This window comes from Hypanus sabinus, chromosome 3, assembly GCF_030144855.1.
Source record: "Hypanus sabinus isolate sHypSab1 chromosome 3, sHypSab1.hap1, whole genome shotgun sequence".
Taxonomy (NCBI): domain Eukaryota; kingdom Metazoa; phylum Chordata; class Chondrichthyes; order Myliobatiformes; family Dasyatidae; genus Hypanus; species Hypanus sabinus.
In genome coordinates, this window is record NC_082708.1 from 45,886,631 (window position 1) to 45,909,307 (window position 22,677).

At 40.9% G+C, this 22,677-nt stretch overlaps 1 protein-coding gene across 1 annotated transcript in view; it reads left to right on the forward strand.

The window, feature by feature from the left end:
* The window catches only part of micu2 (mitochondrial calcium uptake 2), a 406,323-nt gene that overhangs the window by 228,856 nt on the left and 154,790 nt on the right, over positions 1 to 22,677 (forward strand). The window contains exons 4-5 of the mRNA XM_059964209.1: positions 16,871 to 16,902; positions 19,570 to 19,645. Coding sequence (XP_059820192.1) covers positions 16,871 to 16,902; positions 19,570 to 19,645 — 108 coding nt within the window. The remainder of the gene's footprint in view (positions 1 to 16,870; positions 16,903 to 19,569; positions 19,646 to 22,677) is intronic.

Genomic DNA, 22,677 nt, shown 5'->3' on the forward strand with positions numbered 1-22,677 from the left:
TTGTCCATTTCGTTGCCGCAGATGGCTGTGGAGGCCAAGTTTTTATGTGTATTGAAGGCAGAGGTTGATGGATTCTGGACTGGTCAGGCATGAAAGGATATGGGGAGAAGGCAGGAGGTTGGGGCTGAGAGGGAAAATTAATCAGCCATGATGAAATAGTGGAGTAGACTCGGTGGGAGAAATGGCCTAATTTTGCTCCTATATTTTATGACCTTATGGTATGATGTTTTGGGCATCACTGAATCATGGCTGAAGGAAAATCATAGCTCGGAGCTTAACCTTGTATTGCCAGGCAGAGGGCGTCAGGTGCTCAGTTGGTAAAAATTGAAACCAAATCTTGAAGGAAGTGTAGAATCCTTGTGGGTAGAGTTAAGGAATTGCAAAGTAAAAAGACTCTGATGGGACTTGTGCAGTCCCATATCCAGGATGTGGGATATAAATTACAGCAGGAAATAGAAAATGAATGTAATAAGGACAATGTTACAATAGTCAAGGTGGATTTCAATATGCAGATTAATTAGGAAAATAAGATCTCAAGAGAGGGAATTTATAGAATGCCAACAAGATGGTTGTTTAAACAACACACTCAAAATGTTGGTGGGACACAGCAGGCCAGGCAGCATCTATAAGGAGAAGCACTGTCGACGTTTCGGGCCGAGACTCTTTGTCAAGAGATGGTTTTTTAGAGCTGTTTGTAGTCGAGCCCACTGGGGGAAAGGCAATTCTGAATTTGGTCTTATATAATGACCCAGGTTTGATTAGTGAGCTTCTTGTAACAGAACCTTTAGGATGCAATGATCATATGATAGAATTCACTGTGCAGTTTGACAAGGGTAGCTAAAGTCAGATGTATCAGTATTACAGTGGAATAAAAGGGATTACAAAGGGACGAGCTAGCCAAAGTTGATTGGAAGGAGACTCTATCAGGGCTAAAGGCAGTACAGCAATGGCTCGTGTTTCTGGGAACAAGTTGCAAGGTGCAGGATAGATACATCCCAAAGTATTCTAAAGGGAGGATGAGGCAACGATGGCTGATAAGGGAAATCAAATAAAGCATAAAAGCAAAAGAAAGGGCATATAAGAGCAAAAATTAGTGGGAAATTAGAGGATTGGGAAGCTTTTAAAAATGAACAGAAAGCAACTAATTAAGCCATAAGGAGAGAAGATGAAGGTAAACTTGACAATAATATCAAAGAGTATACCAATAGTTTTTTGAGATGTATAAAAATTAAAAGAGAGGCGAAAATGGATATTGGACCACTGGAAAATGATGCTGGAGAGGTAGTAATGGGGACAAAGAAATGGCAGATGAATTTAGTGTATTTTGCATTAGTCCTCACAGTGAAAGACATTAGTGGTATGGCAGAAATTTGAGAGTGCCAGCAGGCAGAAGGGAATGTATTTGCTATTGCTAAGGAGAAGCTGCTTGGGAAGCTGAAAGGTCTGAAAGTAGATAAGTTACCTGGACCAGATGGACCACACCCCAGGGTTCTGAAAGAGGAGCTGTAGAGATTGTAGAGGCATTAGTAATGATCTTTAAATAATCTCTAGATTCTGGAATGGTTCCAGAGGACGAGAAAATTGTGAATGTTACTCGACCCTTGAAGAAGGGAAGGAGGCAGAAGAAAGGAAATTATAAGCCAGTTAGTCTGATTTCAGTGGTTGGCCTTATTCAGGTTTCTGGATATTTGGAGGTGTATGATAAAGTAGGCCAAAATCAGCATGGTTTCCTAAAGGGGTAATCTTGCCTGACTAATCTGTTGAAATTCTTTGACGGACAACAAACAGGCAGGATAAACAAAGGAGTTGTGTACTTAGGTTTTCAGAAGGTCTTTGTCAAGGTGCCACACATGATGCTGCTTAACTTGATAAGGGCCCATGGTAGAACAGGAAAGATACTAGCATGAATAGAAGACTAACTGACTAGCAGAAGGCAAAGAGTGGGAATAAATTTCTGGTTGTTTGCCGGTGACTAGTGGTGTTTTGTAGGTATCAGTGTTGGAACCGTTTCTTCTTATGTTATATGTCAATGTTGTATGACAAATTGATCAATTTTGGTCAATATGGCCAATTTTGCAGATGATACAAAGATGGTGGAGGAGCAGGTAGTTTTGAGGGAGCCGGGAGTCTGCAAGATTTAGACATTTTGGGAGAATGAGCAAAGTAGTGGAAGATGAAATATAGTGCAGGGAAGTGTATGGTTATGCACTTTGGTCGAAGGAATAAATGTATAGACTGTGTGGAGAAAATACAAAATTAAAGGCACAAAAGGACCTGGGAGTCCTTGAACAGGATACCCCAAAGGTTAATTTTCGGGTTGAATCAGAGGTGAGGAAAGCAAATGCAATGTTAGCATTCATTTCAAGAAAACTAAATGTGATACTGAGACTTAATAAGGCACTGGTCAGACCGCACTCTGGGCGGTTTTGAACAGGATACCGGCGGTGAAGCCCAGCAACTACTTATCAGTGACAAACAAAATAAAGAGCTAAATACTTTATTAATAATGATCACTGCATACAATGGAGAGTCAAACAGACGTAAGGCAGAGTAGAGGTGTCCCTAAGAGTGAGAAAAAACATGAGGTTTGATTGATTTAAGCACCAGGCCGAATTGGAAAGGTCGGGTACGGTCTGAATCATGGAAGTGGGGTCCAGTCACCAGAGTGGTCCAAGAAGAAGGAAGGAACTAATGTTTGAATGATTTTAGCACTGGGCCAGATTGAAAAGGTCAGGGTGTCAGGTCCGGTGCTGAACTGAGGCTGCAGTGATGCCTGGCTTTGTCATTTCCATGAAACTTTAGTTCTCAGTGCTATTTGCTTCTTTTCTCTCTGCATACTGGGTGTTTGATGGTCTTTTTTCAATGGGTTCCTTTGAGTTTCTTTGCTTTGTGCTGCCTGTCAGAAGGCAAAACTCAAGGTTGTATAATGTATACATACTTTGAAACAGTGTATTACCCCTTTGGGATCTGAAAGTGGGTATCCATCTTGTTCGCATACAACATCCAGTGAGCCTTTTCAAAGAAAAGCTGCACTCAGGAATAGTTGGTAAAACAAGGTCATGTTATTTTTTTTTTTGCAACATGTGAACAATACAACAATTTATAATTTGTTTTACTTTGTTCTATTGGTAATGTTTATCTTTATGCAATGATACAAAATAACACGCTGTGATCCTCCCTTTCGCTGGAACCTCTTCCAGCCTTAATTCAACTTCCAGTCCTAGCCTCAGCATCCGCAAACTTCAGTGCTGTTTTACTTTATTCCAGCTCTCTAAAACTCACCCTAATCAGGGTTTTTGATTATTTGATTAATATCTCCTAATGTGATTTTATATTTAATAGCTCTCTTGTGGCATTCCATTGAATGTTTCATTACATTAAAAGCATGGTGCCATTTACATTAATGTTATTCCTTGGGACCACTGGTTCTTAAAAGTCCCTCCTGATAGCTATGTGCTTGTTTCTTTTTCAAAGGTCCGCTAGTCAATCACCTAACGTGTTGATAATTTAGAATTAACATACATAAGCTTTCAACAATTGTACTGCAATAGATGAAAAATCCATAAAATGGTTCTTTTGCAGATTTTAGTGTGCTTTACAATGTCCTGACACTGATAGCTTCTTGGAATCTTGCAGTTTCATATTACATAAGCTGTCTTTTTTTATTTCATGGAATCTTAAAATGTCTCAAATGGGGATATTCCTTTTTTTTCTAATTATTCTTCACTTTTGGATTCTCATGGTAGCTGTCCAATAAATGCTACAAGTATAACCCCGCTCCTCACTTTGACCCCCACTTGTGCTAGTGTGATGCACTGTGCCTCACTTGTGGTAGCAAATGGTGTGAAGTCTGGAAAAAGCTGTCTACAACACAGAAATTATTCTTTTTATTAATGCTAGAGATCATTTCACTCTTTGGGATGCTGTATTAAAATGCAGCACCTTATTTGTTTCAGCTCTATAAATATAAGACTGCCAGTGATTCAGAGTATGGAACTATGTCCTGTCAACAAGAATATAAAGAATAGATTCATATTTTGGCAGCAATGATTTTCATATAGTTCTAGAATTGCTTATTGAGTTTACATTTAGTTTTAACTCTTTGGAATCTAGGGCCTTAAGTGGGAATTGCTCAAATGCATTTCAAAAGGAAGTTAAAAACAATATCTACAAATTCTAGAAAGGTATTATTATGGCATTAGCTGAATAGCAAGCAAAGCACTGTCTCTCTATAAATGTACCTATTATGTATCTGTATAAAAGTCAATAAGCACCAGCAATGAAAAATTTTGATTTTATAGAAACATACAAAATAGGTGCGGGAGTAGGCCATTCGGTCCTTCGATCATGGATGATCATCCAACTCAGAACCCTGTACCTGCCCTCTCTCCACACCCCCTGATCCCTTTAGCCACAAGGGCCATATCTAACTTCCTCTTAAATATAGCCAATGAACCGGCCTCAACTGTTTCCTGTGGCAGAGAATTCCACAGATTCACCACTCTCTGTGTGCAGAAGTTTTTCCTCATCTCAGTCCTAAAAGGCTTCCCCTTTATCCTTAAACTGTGACCCCTCGTTCTGGACTTCCCCAACATCGGAAAAAATCTTCCTTCATCTAGCGTGTCCAATCCCTTTAGAATTTTATACGTTTCAATAAGATCCCCCCCCTCAGTCTTCTAAATTCCAGTGAGTATAAGCCTAGACGGTCCAGTCTTTCTTCATATGAAAGTCCTGCCATCCCAGGAATCAATCTGGTGAACCTTCTCTGTACTCCCTCTATGGCAAGAATGTCTTTCCTCAGATTAGGGGACCAAAACTGCACACAATATTCTAGGTGCGGTCTCACCAAGGCCTTGTACAACTGCAGTAGAACCTCCCTGCTCCTGTACTCAAATCCTTTTGCTATGAATGCCAACATACCGTTTGTTTTTTTCACCACCTGCTGTACCTGCATGCCCACCTTCAATGACTGGTGTACAATGACACCCAGGTCTCGTTGTATCTCCCCTTTTCCTAATCAGCCACCGTTCAGATAATAATCTGTTTTCCTGTTCTTGCAACCAAAGTCGATAACCTCACATTTATCCACATTATATTGCATCTGCCATGAATTTGCCCACTCACCTAACCTATCGAAGTCACCCTGCATCCTCTTAGCATCCTCCTCACAGCTAACACCACCGCCCAGCTTCGTGTCATCCGCAAACTTGGAGATGCTGCATTTAATTCCCTCGTCTAAATCATTAATATATATTGTAAACAACTGGGGTCCCAGCACTGAGCCTTGCGGTACTCCACTAGTCACTGCCTGCCATTCTGAAAAGGTCCTGTTTACTCCCACTCTTTGCTTCCTGTCTGCCAACCAATTCTCTATTTACATCAATACCATATCCCCAATACTGTGTGCTTTAAGTTTGCACACTAATCTCCTGTGTGGGACCTTGTCAAAAGCCTTTTGAAAATCTAAATATACCACATCCACTGGCTCATCCCTATCCACTCTACTAGTTACATCTTCAAAAAATTCTATAAGATTCGTCAGACATGATTTTCCTTTCACAAATCCATGCTGACTTTGTCCGATGATTTCACCTCTTTCCAAATGTGCTGTTATCACATCTTTGATAACCGACTCTAGCATTTCCCCACCACCGATGTCAGACTAACCGGTCTATAATTCCCCGGTTTCTCTCTCCCTCCTTTTTTTAAAAAGTGGGGTTACATTAGCCACCCTCCAATCCTCAGGAACTAATCCAGAATCTAAGGAGTTTTGAAAAATTATCACTAATGCATCCACTATTTCTTGGGCTATTTCCTTAAGCACTCTGGGATGCAGACCATCTGGCCCTGGGCATTTATCTGCCTTTAATCCCTTCAATTTACCTAACACCACTTCCCTACTAACATGTATTTCCCTCAGTTCCTCCATCTCACTAGACCCTCGGTCCCTTACTATTTCTGGAAGATTATTTATGTCCTCCTTAGTGAAGACAGAACCAAAGTAGTTATTCAATTGGTCTGCCATGTCTTTGTTCCCTAAGATCAATTCACCTGTTTCTGACTGTAAAGGACCTACATTTGTCTTGACCAATCTTTTTCTTTTCATGTATCTATAAAAGTTTTTACAGTCAGTTTTTATGTTCCCTGCCAGCTTTCTTTCATAATCTTTTTTCCCTTTCCGAATTAAGCCCTTTGTCCTCCTCTGCTGGTCTCTGAATTTCTCCCAGTCCTCAGGTGTGCCACTTTTTTTTGCTAATTTATATGTTTCTTCTTTGGACTTGATACTATTCCTAATTTCCCTTGTCAGCCACAGGTGCACTACCTTCCCTGGTTTATTCTTTTGCCAAACTGGGATGAACAATTGTTGTAGTTCATCCATGCAATCTTTAAATGCTTGCCATTGCATATCCACCGTCAACCCTTTAAGTATCATTTGCCAGTCTATCTTAGCTAATTCACGTCTCATACCTTCAAAGTTACCCTTCTTTAAGTTCAGAACCTTTGTTTCTGAATTAACTATGTCACTCTCCATCTTAATGAAGAATTCCACCATATTATGGTCACTCTTACCCAAGAGGCCTCGCATGACAAAATTGCTAACTAACCCTTCCTCATTGCTCAACACCCAATCTAGAATGGCCTGCTCTCTAGTTGGTTCCTCGACATGTTGGTTCAGAAAACCATCCTGCATACATTCCAAGAAATCCTTTTCCTCAGCACCCTTACCAGTTTGGTTCACCCAATTGAAATGTAGATTGAAGTCACCCATTATAACTACTGTTCCTTTATTGCATGCATTTCTAATTTCCTGTTTAATGCCATCCCCAACCTCACTACTACTGTTAGGTGGCCTGTACACAACTCCCACCAGTGTTTTCTGCCCCTTAGCGTTATGCAGCTCTACCCATATCAATTCCACATCCTCCAGGCTAATGTCCTTCCTTTCTATTGCTTTAATCTCCTCTCTAACCAGCAATGCTACCCCACCTCCTTTTCTTACCTGTCTATCCCTCCTGAATATTGAATATCCCTGAATCTTGAGCTCCCATCCTTGGTCACCCTGGAGCCATTTCTCTGTCATCCCAACTATATCATATCCATTAATAACTATCTGCACATTCAATTCATCCACTTTGTTACGAATGCTCCTCGCATTGACACACAAAACCTTCAGGCTTGTTTTTACAACACTCTTAGCCCTTATACAATTATGTTGAAAAGTGTCTCATTTTGCTTTTTGCCCTGGATTTGCCTGCCTGCCTGCCACTTTTACTTTCACCTTACTACTTTTTGCTTCTACCCTCATTTTACACCCCTCTGTCTCTCTGCACTTGTTCCCATCCCCCTGCCACATTAGTTTAAAGCCTCCTGAACAGCAGTAGCAAACGCTCCCCCTAGGACGGGGTGGGCAAACTTTTTGACGTGGGCCACAAAGGGTTCTAAAATTTGACAGGGGGGCCAAACCAGGAGCAGATGGACGGAGTGTTTTCGTAATACACCTCATAAGAGAAAATAAAATATCATGGGATATGTAGAAAACATGTGCTTTAATTTCAATTGAAAATGAACAAATGCATTACAACAAAATATCTGTCTTTGAAGTCCCATGGTATTTAGCTATTTATTGAAATGACTTTTAAAACACTGAAAATTAAATGAACAAAATACAGCTTTTTTTAATAGTAACAGTTATTATTTTAAAGCACTGAAAATTCTGTTATCCTTCAAGATATTATCATCATCACTCTCCTCCTGACTGTCTTTATTTCAAAAACGGTAGGAGATGCAGGTCTACTTGTCCTGCTCCTTCTTATTCAATTGTCCCCTGTGCCAAAACTCAACGACCAGCACAAGGACAGAACAGTGACAGCGCGCCAGTATGCGGAGCGCGTTATTTGATCTGGAGCGCATTTTTTATTTTGAGAACGTACGTGCACCTGCGCACTACTCATGTCCATCACTTAACAGAAATGACATGTAACATGTAAGGCTTATTGAAAAAATTATTTTCAAATGCATTTTTTTACATAACACAACGAAGAAACTTATTTTTAATTTCAGTGGGAACAGTGTTGTTGGTCTCCCGTTTTAGCCAGCGCATCAAAGTCTGGATTTAGTTTTGTTGTGGCGATTCTCAGGATGGATCTGAGGTGTTGGTCAGTTAACTTGGATCTGTGGCTGGCTTTGTTGATGTTCATGACGCTGAACGCCTGTTCACACAAATAGGTCGAGCCGAACAAAGAGTAAAGCGCAAATGTGGAGTAATACGCTGCACCTCAACAAAGGTCAATGTGTAGCGGTGTGCTACATGCAGCGCTAAAATTACTACACGGAGTCGGTAACTGCAGTCGAAGAAAAATACTTTATTCGAAATCCCCAGCCTCACTTTTAAGCCTCCCTCAACCTGCCCCCCCCCCTCATGGCGCAGAGGCTCCAAAGCTCTGTGCTTGCAAATCCCCGCAGGCTATCCCCCTTAGCCGGAATGCTGGCTAATTGTGAGCCGGTTCGGATGTGCCAGGAAATGGGTCGCCACAAATGTATATAGAGTGCATCATCTATTGGGAAAACGCCAGAATTGCGGGGAAAAAACGTTAACAAGGTTTATTAATATAATTTCATCAAGTTCTGCGGGCCGGATTAAAAAGCTTAACAGGCCGCTTATGGCCCGCGGGCCGTAGTTTGCCCATGCCTGACCTAGAACATTGGTTCCATTCCAGCCCAGGTGCAGACCATCCTGTTTATACTGGTCCCACCTCCCCCAGAACTGGTTCCGATGCCCCAGAAATTTGAATCCTTCCCCCTTGCACCATTTTTCAAGCCACGTATTCATCTGAAATATCTTCCTATTTCTACTCTGACTAGCACGTGGCACTGGTAGTAATCCAGAGATTATTACCTTTGTGGTCCTACTTTTTAGTTTATCTCCTAACTCCCTAAATTCACCTTGTCAGACCTCATCCCTTTTTTTACCTATATCGTTGGTACCTATGTGCACCACAACCACTGGCTGTTCACCCTCCCATTCCAGAATGTCCTGCAGCCGCTCAGAGACATCCTAGACCCTTGCAGCAGGGAGGCAACATACCATCCTGGAGTCTCTTTTGCGGCTGCAAAAACGCCTTTCTATTCCCCTTACAATCAAATCCCCAGATCTCCCACTCCTTTTCCTTCCCTCCTGTGTCGCAGAGCCACCCATGGTGCCATGAACTCAGCTGCTGCTGCCTTCCCCAGATGAGATATCTCCCCCAACAGTATCCAAAACAGTTTATCTGTTTAGGAGGGAGATGACCCCAGGGGACTCCTGCACTACCTGCCTACTGCTACACTGTCTAGTGGCCCCCACCCTTCCCTTTCTGCCTGTGTAGCCTTTACCTGCGGTGTGGCAAACTCACTGAACGTGCTATTCACGACTTCCTCAGCATCGCAGATGCTCCAGTATGAATTCAATCGCAGCTCCAGATGCTCAATGCGGTCTGTCAGAAGCTGCAGTTGGACACACTTCCTGCACACATAGTCGTCAGGGACACTGGAAGTATCCCTGATTTCCCACATGCCGCAGGATGAACAAACCACAGGGCCAATCTCAGCTGCCATGACCTACCCAATACTTGCCTCAACTTTTGAAACTTTCTCCTTTGAAAGGAACTTACCTGGCCTTACCTCATTTGAAGTGAAGCTTGTCCTCAACCTCTTCTCGTCGAAGCCTCTCGAGTCAAAGCCTCAAATCTCCACTCCTTCACTGGCCCACTCACTCACTGGCCGCTTTTTATATATCAGTAGCCAATTGTAATCACATAGTATTTAGAATGCCTATTAAATTTAGTTATGGGAATTTTATAGTTCTATTTACTTTGTAGTAATTTCTTTCTGCACTAGCTCAGGAGTAATCATAAAGAAAATAAAGGAAACATAAATGCAGAATTCTATCTGGGTTACAATTTGTTTAAACCTATATGTAGTTGTTTTCCTATCAAAGAATTGCTAGTAGTGATGTTATTGTTATTAAATACAATTGCTTCAGTGATGCAGTCCAACAGAAATGCCTGCCTGATGACATAAATCTTGATGTGACTTTCTAATATTCTTAATGTTTATGTGAGCAATGCAGTTGGCATCTGTGTGACGTTACGTTAACAAAATACACAAACAGTATTTAATTTGTGTTTCAGTTTTCCATGTCATGAGCCTAGATTCCTCCCCATCATATGAACATTCTTTTCTTCACAAAAGAGTGATAAAGCTGCTATCAAGGCCTGTACCCATTTTTCCATCAATTCCTTTCTTTAGTTGTAAATGAGCCACTGTCTGTCCATCTTTTGGCCAAAATCTATCTTTGCTCCGCCTCTCCCTTTCAGGAATAGTACAACTCAACAGTTTCACTGGAGATTATAATGTGAATATTATTATATTATATGTGTATTATACTGTGAATGCCATTTCAATGTTAAATGCTACTTCTATTGAAAATAGCTCAGTTATTGTGCTGGCTTCTGTTGTGCTCAGATTTGACCCCCAAACATTGAAGTTTCTTTTTGGTTACGTTATTGCCTAATATTACTAAGTAACCATCCACTGGCTCTTTGCTGATGTTAAGGTCAAATGATTTTAATTCTTCTTCAGTTCTGAACCAGCCAGCAGCTTTAGTCAGGCTAACATTCAAGGAACACTTGAAGCAATTAGCATTTAGCATTTTTCAAGGAGCAACTGAAGAAACAGAGATGAGGGAGGGAAAGAAAATACATATTGATGGATAAGAATGAATAAATTAATAATAAATAAATAGATAACTAAGAGGAAGCTCGTGTGGGACATAAATTTTGGCTGACCCAACTAGTTTGAGTGACCTGAATCTGTGGTAAGTAGTACAAAATACTACAGTATATAATCATGTCCCTTTTTTTTAAGACATTCATCTAATGTCGTCTACCTGGCACCAAATAATCCAAAGTTTTACTCAACTTCCTTTGAGCTTCTTACAAGCTAGCAATGTCAGCAAAACATTTTATAGATAAACTACCACTGAATTTAGAGGTTGTTAAGTCCATATTGCAGGAGAGCTGTGCTGCTCATGACAACTCTATTTACCCGGTTCTTTAGGGAAATGATGAACTGTTGACAAGCCATATAAGAAGGTAATAGGGCATTCGTTTAAGACCTGTCAAAAGTTGATTTTGAGGATTATTGAAGGAGAAAGAAAGGTTGAAGGACAGGGAGTGTGATAGAGCTTAATGAATTGGCAGCTGAACATATGAATAATTAGCTTCAACGATAACAAGGTGGTCAGATATTTCAGAAGGATGTGGATAAAGAGGGTGAGCCTACGAATGGATTTGAAAAATAGAATGGAAATTTTAAAATCAGGAAGATATTGTTTAAATGGAGCTGGGAGATGTCTGAAAACTGATGTTGTGTTGGTCATTATAAACAAGGATGATTGGTGACCGGGACTTAGTGCAACTTGGAGCACAGTGCAGAGTTTTAAATGACCATATGTTTACAGAGGGTAAGATGAGTAGGTCAAAATAGTCAAATCTAGATGTAACAGAAGCATGAATGGGTAACAGGTGAGTAACATCCAGAGCACACTGAGTGCAAAAAAAAGATGATGAGCTGTGTATTAGAGGTAAAAATTGGCAATCTTAGTGATAATGTGGGAATATTGCTTAAAGCTCATCTTCTGGTTGAGTATAAGGCCAAAACTTGCTCAATTTGAGACCAATGAGAGAGATAGAGATGATAGTTGGAGAATGGGCTCTGTGGCATGGACCATAAGCTAATGCTTCAGTCTTCCCCATACTTATTTGGAGCTTATTACTGGATATTAGATAGGGTGATTGACAAATTAGATTCTAGGGAATCAAGATATCATAAAGCAGGTTTTGATTATATCAGTAAACAGGTAAAAACTGACACTGTTTTTGGATAATGTTGCTAAGGGAAGTATTAACAATATCTCCTGAATGAGTACTAGGAAGGAGAGTTGGGAATAGGATGGAAGGAACAGGAGATAAATCTTGTGGGTAAATGTTCAGCATGAAGAAAATAGGGATAGGATGCCAGAAAAAGAGATTAGAAACTGGAAATAAGTGGGACTCGGAAGAAAGGAGACAGGGTCGGTTGTCAGACTAGAAAGTGTGGCAAGGAGATAAAATTGACAAATTTGCTAAGGTGCTGGCAAAAGTTTTTCTTTTAATTTAACCAACAGGAAGGATCACAAGATGAACAGGACCAACAATAATATCAATCCTCTTGGTCTTAAGAAGGGAATGTTAATAAAATTCTTGGCTTTGTAACCACCAGTCTTCAATAATGTTGACAGAGTTTCCATAGAGATTATATCTAGTGAATTGCAGAACTGGTCAGCATAAGTCTTTTCAAATACTCCCTATGAGGGAGGTACAGGGACGCCAATATTTTACTCCACTGTTCCACTGCCATTCCCAAGGGTCTTGTTCAATGTACTCTTCTTATTAACTGCCACCTTGCAAGCCACTTGAGCCAGACACACAGACACATTATATTAATACACTCTCACACTCCATCTCAGATGTGTTTTTCCATGTCCAATAAACTTGATAAAGCATACAAGCAGATTCCTGTGCTAATTATCAGAATCACTTATGTAAAAGTTATTTTTCTCCAGTTAAGTACATTTCAGTACTCACAGGTAAAAAATGTAATATGTTGCCCTCCCTTATTCTGGTGTCTTTTAAATCCTAACTAAATATTATTGCATCAATATTTAAAATATACCAAGGTTGGTCTTTTTAAGTTGAGAAATTTACATTTCAGCAGTGCTTCACACTGGTAAAAACTATTCATTATGAAGTTCCCCTCAATCTGTATCTGAGTCTGAGCCTTCTTAACATGTAATACTATCCCCATCACATGCTCTTAGCTAACAGACTGTTAGCAAACAGGTGTGAACTCAGAAGCAAGTGGATTTGGGAAGTGCAATGGTAAACCAAGGGGAAAAAAATTCTCACAGCCATTATTTAAGACAGCATAATGAGCTAAACAAGCTTATATTTCTCACTGAACTAGGTATTGTTTTGTGTATGATGATTTCAAGTTTGTATTACTTTATTCTTTTTTTTACTTCTACTGGTTTTAAGTAAGTGGAAGGTGGTATATTGTCTCGTGTTCTGCTTCCTTACTATAAAAGTAATTTTTATTCTCTAAGTGAATTATGCACAATGAATAGTATGAAAAACAGGGTGTTGGAAAAGTCATCAAGGGGTAAACAGAAAAATGGGGTAAAGCACGGGGTACTAGGGAAAACACTGATATACTGTTTAGGCAGACATAACCAAGTATAGACTCCTTAGTGAAAAAGAAGTACATGACCTTCTCACATTTGATTTTGGATTAGATACTGAACAACATGGGAGGTAATCTTCAGTAGAGAAAAGCTCAGTTTTATCCTTGCATTCTGAGGTGATCTTGAAATCCTGAGCAGTTTTGACAGACAAGTATTTTAACTGAAAATGTTTTTGGTGGTTCTGACAGACCTGGCCATATATAATTAAACTAGCTTCCTGTCATATTCTTTTAGAGCTGGTGGGATATGAGAAAATAATAGGGATGTTTTGGTTGGGATGAAAGCTTCAGAAGTGGAAATAACAATGTGGTTGGGCAGATGATAGCTGCAGAGATGTCATGCAAAATCTAAAGTTAAAAGCCAGGCTGCTATTAAGGAATGCAACAGAGCAGGTGAAAGAAGTTTGTGCAGGGGAACACTTTGTATCTTGTGATCACAACACCGTTAGTTTCAAAATAAATATGCAAAAAAATAGGTTTGGTCTGCAGTTTGAGATTCTAAAGTAGAGAAAGGCCTATTTTGAGAGTATCAGAAAGGATCTAGCAATTGGGTTGGACTGTCTTCTGGCAAAGGTGTACTTGGTAGGTGGGTGGCCTTCAGAAGTGAAATTTTGAGAGTTCAGAATCAAAAATAAAGATAACAGGTTTAGGGAACCTTGGTTTTCAAGATAGATGGAGGCCCTATTTGAGTACAAAAAGGAGGTGCATATCAAGTATAGGCAGTTAAGAACAAATGAGGTGCTTATGGAGTATAAGAAATACAAGAGAACACAAAGAAATCAGGAGGGCTCAAAGAAGACATGAGGTTGCCCTTGCAGACAAGGTGAAGGAGAGTCCTAAGCAATTCTGCAGATACGTTAAGAACAAAAGGATTGCAATAGGATTGGTTTGGTATAGTATATACCAAATATCTCAATGTAGTTTGGTATAGATAGTATAGGATTGGATCCTAAAAAGATTACAGAAGAAGAGGGGTTTGCTATTTTGAAACAAATTCAGGTGCATAAATCCTCAGAGCCTGACAAGGTGATCCATCAGACCCTGCAGGAGTCAAGTTCAGAAACTGCTGGGGTCTGAGCAGAGATCTTTATGTCATCCTTAGCAACAGGTGAGGTACCAGAGGATTGGAGGACAGCCAGTGTTGTTCCAGTGCTGTTTAAGAAAGGCTCTAAAAATAAACCAGGAAATTATAGCAACACATACAAAATGCTGGAGGAACTCAGCAGGCCAGGTAGCCTCTGGGGAGAAAAGAGTAATTATAGGCCACTGAGCTTGACATCAGTAATGGGAAAATTATTGGAAGGTACTCTAAAAGACTGGATATGTGAGTATTTGGATGGACGGGGATTGATTAAAGATAGTCAGCATGGCTCCATGCATGGTAGATTGTGTCTCATCAATCTTATAGAGTTTATCGAGGAAGTTACGAGAAAAGTTCATAAAGGCAAAGCAGTGGGTGTTGTCTACATGGACTATAGTAAGGCATTTGACAAGATCCCGCATGGGAGGCTGGTCAAGAAGGTTCAGTCACTCGGCATTCAAGATGAGGTAGTAAATTGGATTAGACATTGGCTTTGTGGGAGAAGCCAGAGAGTGGCAGTGAATGGTTTCCTCTCTGACTGGAGGCCTGTGACTAGTGAAGTGCCACAGGGATCAGTGCTAGGTCCATTGTTGGTCATCTATATTAACAATCTGGATGATAACGTGGTTAGCTGAATCAGCAAATATGCGGATGACACCAAGATTTGGGTGTGTAGTGGACAGCAAGGAAAATTTACAGCTTGCAGCAGGTTCTGGACCAGCTGGAAAAATGGGCTGAAAATGGCAGATGGAATTTAATGCAGAAAAGTGTGATATGTTGCACTTCATTCAGAACAACTAGGCTAGGTCTTACATAGTGAATGGTAGAGCAGTAAGGAGTGTGGTGGAACAAAAGGATCTGGGAATATAGGTCCATAATTCAATGAAAGTTGTGTCACAGGTGAAAAACATAGTAAAGCTTTTAGCACATTGGCCTTGCCTTCATAAATCAAAGTATTGAGTACAGGGGATGGGATGTTTTGTTGAAGTTTTATAAGGCATTGGTGAGGCCCATTTTGGAGTATTGTGTGCAGTTTTGGTCACCTACTGACAGAAAAGATGTAAATAAGGTTGAAAGAATGCAGAGAAAATTTTTCAAGGATGTTGCCGGACCTGGAGGATCTGAGATACAAGGAAAGATTGAATAGGTTAGGAATTTATTTCTTGGAATGTAGAAGTTTGAGAGGAGATGTTTTAGAGGTGTACAAAATTGAGGTGTACAGATAGGGTAAATGCAAGCAGGCTTTTTCCACTGAGATTGAGTGGGACTACAGCTAGAGGTCATGGGTTAAGTATGAAAGGAGAAAAGCTTAAGGGGAACATGATGGGAAACTTCTTCACTCAGAGGGTCATAAGAATGTGGAACGAGCTACTGGTGCAAGTGGTGCATCAAGCTTGATTTCAACATTTAAGAGAAGTTTGGATAGGTACATAGATGGTAGGCAGTTTTAATAGTTTGGCATGGACTGGATGGGTCGAAGGGCCTGTTTCTGAGCTGTACTTCTCTATGACTGTGACTTAAAATTTTGTTAGTGTATGCAGAAGTGAATTGGGAGTTCACACTTGGAAAAATAGGGAAAGTGGTTTTAGGATTGTGTGATTGGAGGGTAATACAAGGAAATGAACAAAGATGGCATGACATGGAAAGGTTGAGGTAGGAGAAATAAAAATAATTTGATAGGTTAATCAGGAAAGAAAGATTAAGAGAGGCTGAAATGCCATTGAACTGAAAGGACAATATGCATGATGAAATGAGGTGGAATTGTTGAGAGGTCACGTGTTGCAGGAGCCTCATGAAGCCACTCTGCATTGTCCTCATAACTCCCACAGCCATCAACAAACTTGTATTTCTTACTTTTGGTCCCCTCATCCAAGTCATTCATGTGCTTTGTGATCTGTTGCAGGTACAACATCAACCTGAGTGGCATACCTTTTGTCAACTCCTCCCAATCTGAAAATTATCCATTTATTCTTTCTCTCTGTTTTTCTGTCTATACTCTAAAGTGCTCTGATTTGATTAAATCGAAGACCTTCCATAAAGTTTAAATGCAACATACACTGGTCCCTCCTTATCTATTCTGTCTGGTTACAACCTCAGAAAAGTAGTAGATTTGTCAAGCATGATTTCCATTAATATTTAGTTACTCTGCCTAACTATTATTTTCTCAAATGCCCTCTTCCCTCCTCCTTAAAATACATTCTAGAATTTTCCCAAACACTGGTGTCAGGTTAACTGGTTTGTTATAATCTGCTTTCTTTCTTCCTCCTTAAGTAGCACAGTTACCTCTTCTGCAGTCTAGTTTGTGGGAACCACTGTGCACGGTGAGAAACTTTGCACATTTATTCCTAAGGATATCTTTGGTTTCCTTTTCAGCTAACCAGCCATGTCAACATATAGTTCTGTCATTTTATAGTTTGTCCTTATTTATACATTTATCTAAGTGTGGTTTTTGCTTTATTTTATCCCCAGGTAGGATGAATAAAAAGAAATTAACAAAGCAGGTAAGTTTTTCATACAGATGGTTGCATTTAGCTTTCATTTAATGCAATTGTTCATTGAATTGACTAGCTACCAATTTCAATAACCAGCAAATTCTGCAGCCGCAAATTAATGTGCTGGACGTTTTATCAAGTAATTCAATATAGTTAATAAATTGATTGAAATTTGAAATTGATGTATTGTTCAACTTTTTTTTAAGTTCTGTCAGGAATAATGTAACCATTGTATTTGATTCAGTGGTTCATGCATTCTTCTACCAAAACCACCAACACCAGGGAGAAAATGAAAGACCTGAATGTTAAAGGAAACACAATATTTTTAAATCCTTTGTTTTACATAATATATTTTGAGTTTCATCAGAAGGGTGGAATATTGAACTAATGTTCACATTTATGGAGCCACTTGGCATTATCTTTGATCAACCTGCTGATTAACATTAATCAAAGGGATTCAGACTTGATTCTTCTCCTCCCAGCTGACTGGATGAAGAAATATCCACATTTGTCAGCAGGTGGTCATAATTCTATTTATTGTACTTTTAAGCATTGATGTTATTCAAAATAGATTGAGCATATAAACAATTTATATTTGGCAGATCCTTAAAGTAGTATAGCACACCAGTCACGAATCCAATTTCAAGTTGCAACTGTTAATTACGTGAATATGCTTCAGTAACAAAATTAATAGTCTTTAATGAAGGTTGGGTAGCACAGTCAAATTTGCATGGTTTGAGGTTCACCAATGCACTACCCAATAGCTGCAATGAAAGCAAAAAAAAAAATGCCAGAAAAAAAACTCAACAGGTTAGTGTGGTAAACTACATATACCTGTCTGGACACGCCCCTCTGCTGACTGCTCCTGTGGCTCCTCCCACAGACCCCTGTATAAAGGCGATTGGGGCACTGCTCCTCCCTCAGTCTTTGACATGGTCGTGCTCCCTTTTCGCTGTTAATAAAAGCCTATCATTCACTTCCGGTCTCCTAGAGTTATCGATGGTGCATCAGTTAGAAGCATATGCAGAAAGAGAAAACGTTTTGGGACAGAGAGCCTATATTAGAACTGATCTCCAGTGAACTGATTTAGTTCAGATTTCCAGTAGCCACACCAGTTTTGATTTTCACACAACAGTTGCTATTTGTAGCTGTTACCAGTTGTAATTGAGAACTGAAGGAAGACAGGCTGCTGTGCAGCAATAGAAAATGCAGATTGATCTGGGGAGTGATATTCACAAGTTGTCATTGTTCATTTAAAAGTAATAAACAATTTGTTTTCTGTAACTTTAATTTCAGAGAATGAAATTATTTCCCCATTCTTGCAAAACCATTAAAATAAAACAAAAATGAGGAAAATTGATGGAAAACAAAACAGTACTGTAGGGAGACTTTTATCTCCATATCTACTGGGAAATGATATTGGGAGCTCAGGAAGTGTATTCAAGACACCTTTCTTGAAGAGAACCATCATCAAACCAAGTGAGGAATTGAAGAAAGGACAGTTAATTAGTAATCTTATTAAGAGGATCCACCAGAGAGAATGATTGCAATATGAAGGTCAAGGAAGTGACAGATCAGTCAGAATTAAGTGTCAATAGGTTTCAAGAGGTACATTTAATGTCAGAGAAATGTACACGATATACATCCTGAAATACTTTTTCTTTGCAAATATTCACGAAGACAGAGGAGTGACCCAAAGAATGAATAACAGTTAAATGTTAGAACCCAAAAGCCCCCCAAACTCCCCCTCCTATTCATAAGCAGCAGTAAATCAACAACCCCCCCATCAGCAAAAAAGCATCAGCACCCCCCACTGAGTACTCGAGCATGCAGCAAAGCATCAATAAAGACATAGACTACCTCAGTACCTCAAAGACTACTCGTTCAACATACTACAGGCTCTCTCTGTCCCTAATAAGGGAAAAGAGGTGTCCCCATTTCACAGTGAGAGGGGACATATAACAAAGCAACTCACTGATTTATGGTGTTAAAAGTCTGTTGCGTTGCATTTTCCAAGCTCTGTGCCCAAAATCTCTGGGCACACAGCCAGCTCCCGGTTTACGATCTTCCATCTCTCACGACACTCAGGCAGTAGCACCGACCTCGAATCCACCCGCCTCTAGAATCACAAAAATCCAGCACCCTGAAGGTGCACTAGTCTTCCAGACCGCGTCAGCATATTGAAAGGCTGCTGGTTGTGAGGCCCCAAGAGCGGGTCCCATTTCCGCAAAGAACCAAAGTCAGCGTCTTCAAAAGAACCTTGAAAGGGAAAAAAGAGATATCGAAGATAGAAATAGAGCTGTTACTGAAGGTGCAAGCAAAGGAGTCGCCGTTAGGTTCCACCATTCTCCTAAGCTCCTTGATCTTAACTAAACTTGTCTAAATATTAGGAGTGTGTTTGCAAAATTAAATCAGGCAATTTGATTAAAAAATAATGGCTAGCTTTTTAAGAAATAATGTCTCTTTGAGGAAAATGATCCATCCATAGCTACCTGGGATGTCACGAGAGGTATTAGATTAAACGAAATATAAACTTGGCAAGTCCAGGTTGGTGTGGCTCATTATATTTATCCATTTTTTGGTAATTTATTTCTCAAGCAGTCATTAAAGACATAATTCACCTTTAGTAAATTTATGATTCTTTAATGCTATTCATTCTGATAATTTTCCTTGTAGGATATTGATGCACTAATGACGAGAGCTACAAAGCTGAAACAAACCCATCATCTTTTCAGAGATCTTGGTGATGAAGGTATGTTTAAATATTGTTGAAATATTCTATTTTTGACTATGCACTCAAAATTCTGTATGCAAGCAAAAACATATCAAATGAGACATTGTTGATTCATATAAACAAACATTCAAAATTGACTGGCTACATTTACTTCTCAAAACATTTTTACTGTTTATTAGAATTTTAATTCAGCCAAAGTTCCATTTGGTGTTGGGTATTCCTCGATTAATTTAACATTTACATTGTGTAAGTAAAAATTAACCTAAGCAAGATTGCGCATTGTGGAACTGCAGCAGTATCTCAAGCTTTCATTCCCAAAGGACAGGCCTGCTGGTTGAGATTTACTGCACTCCTACAGTCTTCACTTGCAGCAATTTTGACCTGATTTCTAAAAAAAACTTTTACCCTTCAATACATATATTTTGATTTTTGCGACTACAATGGAAAGTGGCCACTTTACTATCTCTTGTAAACATTCTTTTGTTTTAGCTTATTTATCAGGGCTTATCATTCCAGTTTACAGTCTTTCTGCCAGCTGAGCATAAAGCTCTTTTTATTTGCGATCATCTGCCTCCTCAGTTCTCCTGTTGCTTTGCAGAACTACATTCCATCAACTGGGCTTCTTCATCGGAGGGTAAACCTCTGCTAGAAGTACTGTAGAGGATCACCACCACATAATTAAGGGCAATTAATAATAAGCCGCATAAGCTGGCCCTGTCAGCGCTTACCAACTTTTTAAAACAACAACACAAAACCACTTGTGCTAAACCCTGGAGGCAATAAATATGCACAAAATTAAGCCAGTAACAATTGGACCAAATCAAAGCTCTGCTCTATTCCAAATCTAAATTGTATTAGACAATTAAGAACTAGCAATAAGCTTTGTTGATATCTCATCCTCAGAGGATGATGAGATAACATTTAGACAACAGGAAAGACCACTTTCATTCCAAAATACCAACTGGATTGAACATAGTTTCATTGTGATATCCTCACCAGTACACTGTTCATTTAATTTGATGTGTTTTGCATGGTAACATGGCTAGAAGAAACTATAGGGAGGCTATAGAGTATTTCAACTAAAACACTGAAGACATCCTCCAAACCACATTGAATTCTGACTAGACTTAGAGGTGTCTCTAGTCAAACTAACTCTGGTAAAGCAATTGGTCTTTATTGGTTGCCACATACTTAATAGCTGAAGCGTCTGTTTCCCTTTAACGCTAGGCATCAATTATATTGGCATTGCATGATAAAGAGGAAAGCTTCCCAAACAATTTCTGTTAAATTTAAATAGCAGTCCAGCTAATTACACGTCATTCAGTATATTTCCAAGCAGAAGCAAGAGGATGAAAAGATTTGTTGACTTTTGGATTTGCAGTTTGTCTTCCTTTGTACTTTTGTTGTTCATCAGTCTTTGTGTGTAGTTTTTCATTAATTCTATTGTATTTGTTTGTTTTGTTGTAAATGTAATAGTGTAGCGGTGTGCTACACACAGCGGTAAAATAACAACATGGAGTCGGTAAACTGCAGTTAAAGAAAGATTTTATTCGAACTTCACAGCCTTGCTTTAATGCCTCCCTGATCCCGCCCTCCGCGGTCGCGGATGCTGTAGGGGCACGTACTCACAATCCCCCGCAGGCTTTTCCCTTTGTTGGTGAAGCAGACCTGGCGCCCTTTTGGGACTGGCCTTTGTGCCGGCGCGCTGGCTATTTGTGAGCCGGTTTGAGTGTGCTAGGAAGTGGATCGGCACATAACCCCCCCCAAGAACCGGCGAAACACCCCCCAATGTCCACAGTCTGGGCCGGACCCTGTTTGGGAGGTCGGCCTCTTGCGCTGCAGTGCCGAAAACTGACCGGTTGCGCCAAGTCCACATGGGCCGGTTTGAGTCGGTCCACCGTGAAAACCTCCTCTCTCCCCCCAACATCCAGCACGAACGTGGACCCGTTGTTCCTGATCACTGTAAACGGCCCCTCATAGGGCCGTTGCAGCGGTGGCCGATGCCCGCCCCTTCGTACAAACACAAACTTAGAGTTCTGCAGGTCTTGGGGTACACAGGTCGGGTGCCGCCCGTGCTGCGAAGTGGGTATGGGGGCCTGGTCACCGAGCCTCTTGCGTAGTCTGCCCAGGACTGCTGCGGGTTCTTCCTCTTGCCCCCTTGGGGCTGGTATGAACTCCCCGGGGATGACCAGGGGTGCGCCGTACACCAACTCGGCCGACGAGGCATGCAGATCATCTTTGGGCGCCGTGCGGATGCTGAGTAGGACCCAGGGAAGCTCGTGCACCCAGTTAGCTCCTCGCAGGCGGGCCATGAGAGCCGACTTCAGGTGACGGTGGACACGCTCCACCAGGTCGTTCGACTGTGGGTGGTAGGCAGTTGTGTGGTGCAGCTGAGTCCCCAAAAGGCTGGCCATAGCTGACCACAGGCTGGAGGTGAACTGGGCGCCTCTGTCGGAGGTAATGTGGGCTGGTACACCAAAGCCGGACACCCAGGTGGCGATCAGTGCCCGGGCGCAAGATTCGGAGGTGGTGTCGGTGAGCGGGATCGCCTCTGACCATCTTGTGAACCGGTCCACAATAGTGAGGAGGTGCCATGCTCTGCGCGACACTGGCAGGGGGCCCACGATATCCACATGACTGTGGTCGAAACGCCAGTGGGTGGGGTGGAACTGCTGCGGCAGAGCTTTGGTGTGCCACTGCACCTTGGCCGTCTGGCAGTGCATGCACGTTCTGGCCCATTCACTGACCTGTTTGCGGAGTCCGTGCCAAACGAACCTACTGGAGACCATCCGAATGGTTGTCCTGATGGAGGGGTGCGCTAAGTTATGAATGGAGTCGAAAACGCGTCGCCGCCAAGGTGCCAGGACGACGGGACAGGGTTGGCCGATGGCGACGTCACAGAGTAGGGTCCTCTCACCTGGGCCTATGGGGAGGTCCTGGAGCTGCAAACCAGAGACTGTGGTTCTGTAACTAGGGATCTCCTCGTCTGCCTGCTGCGCCTCTGCCAGCGCCTCAAAGTCTACCCCTTGGGAAAGGGCATGAACGGTAGG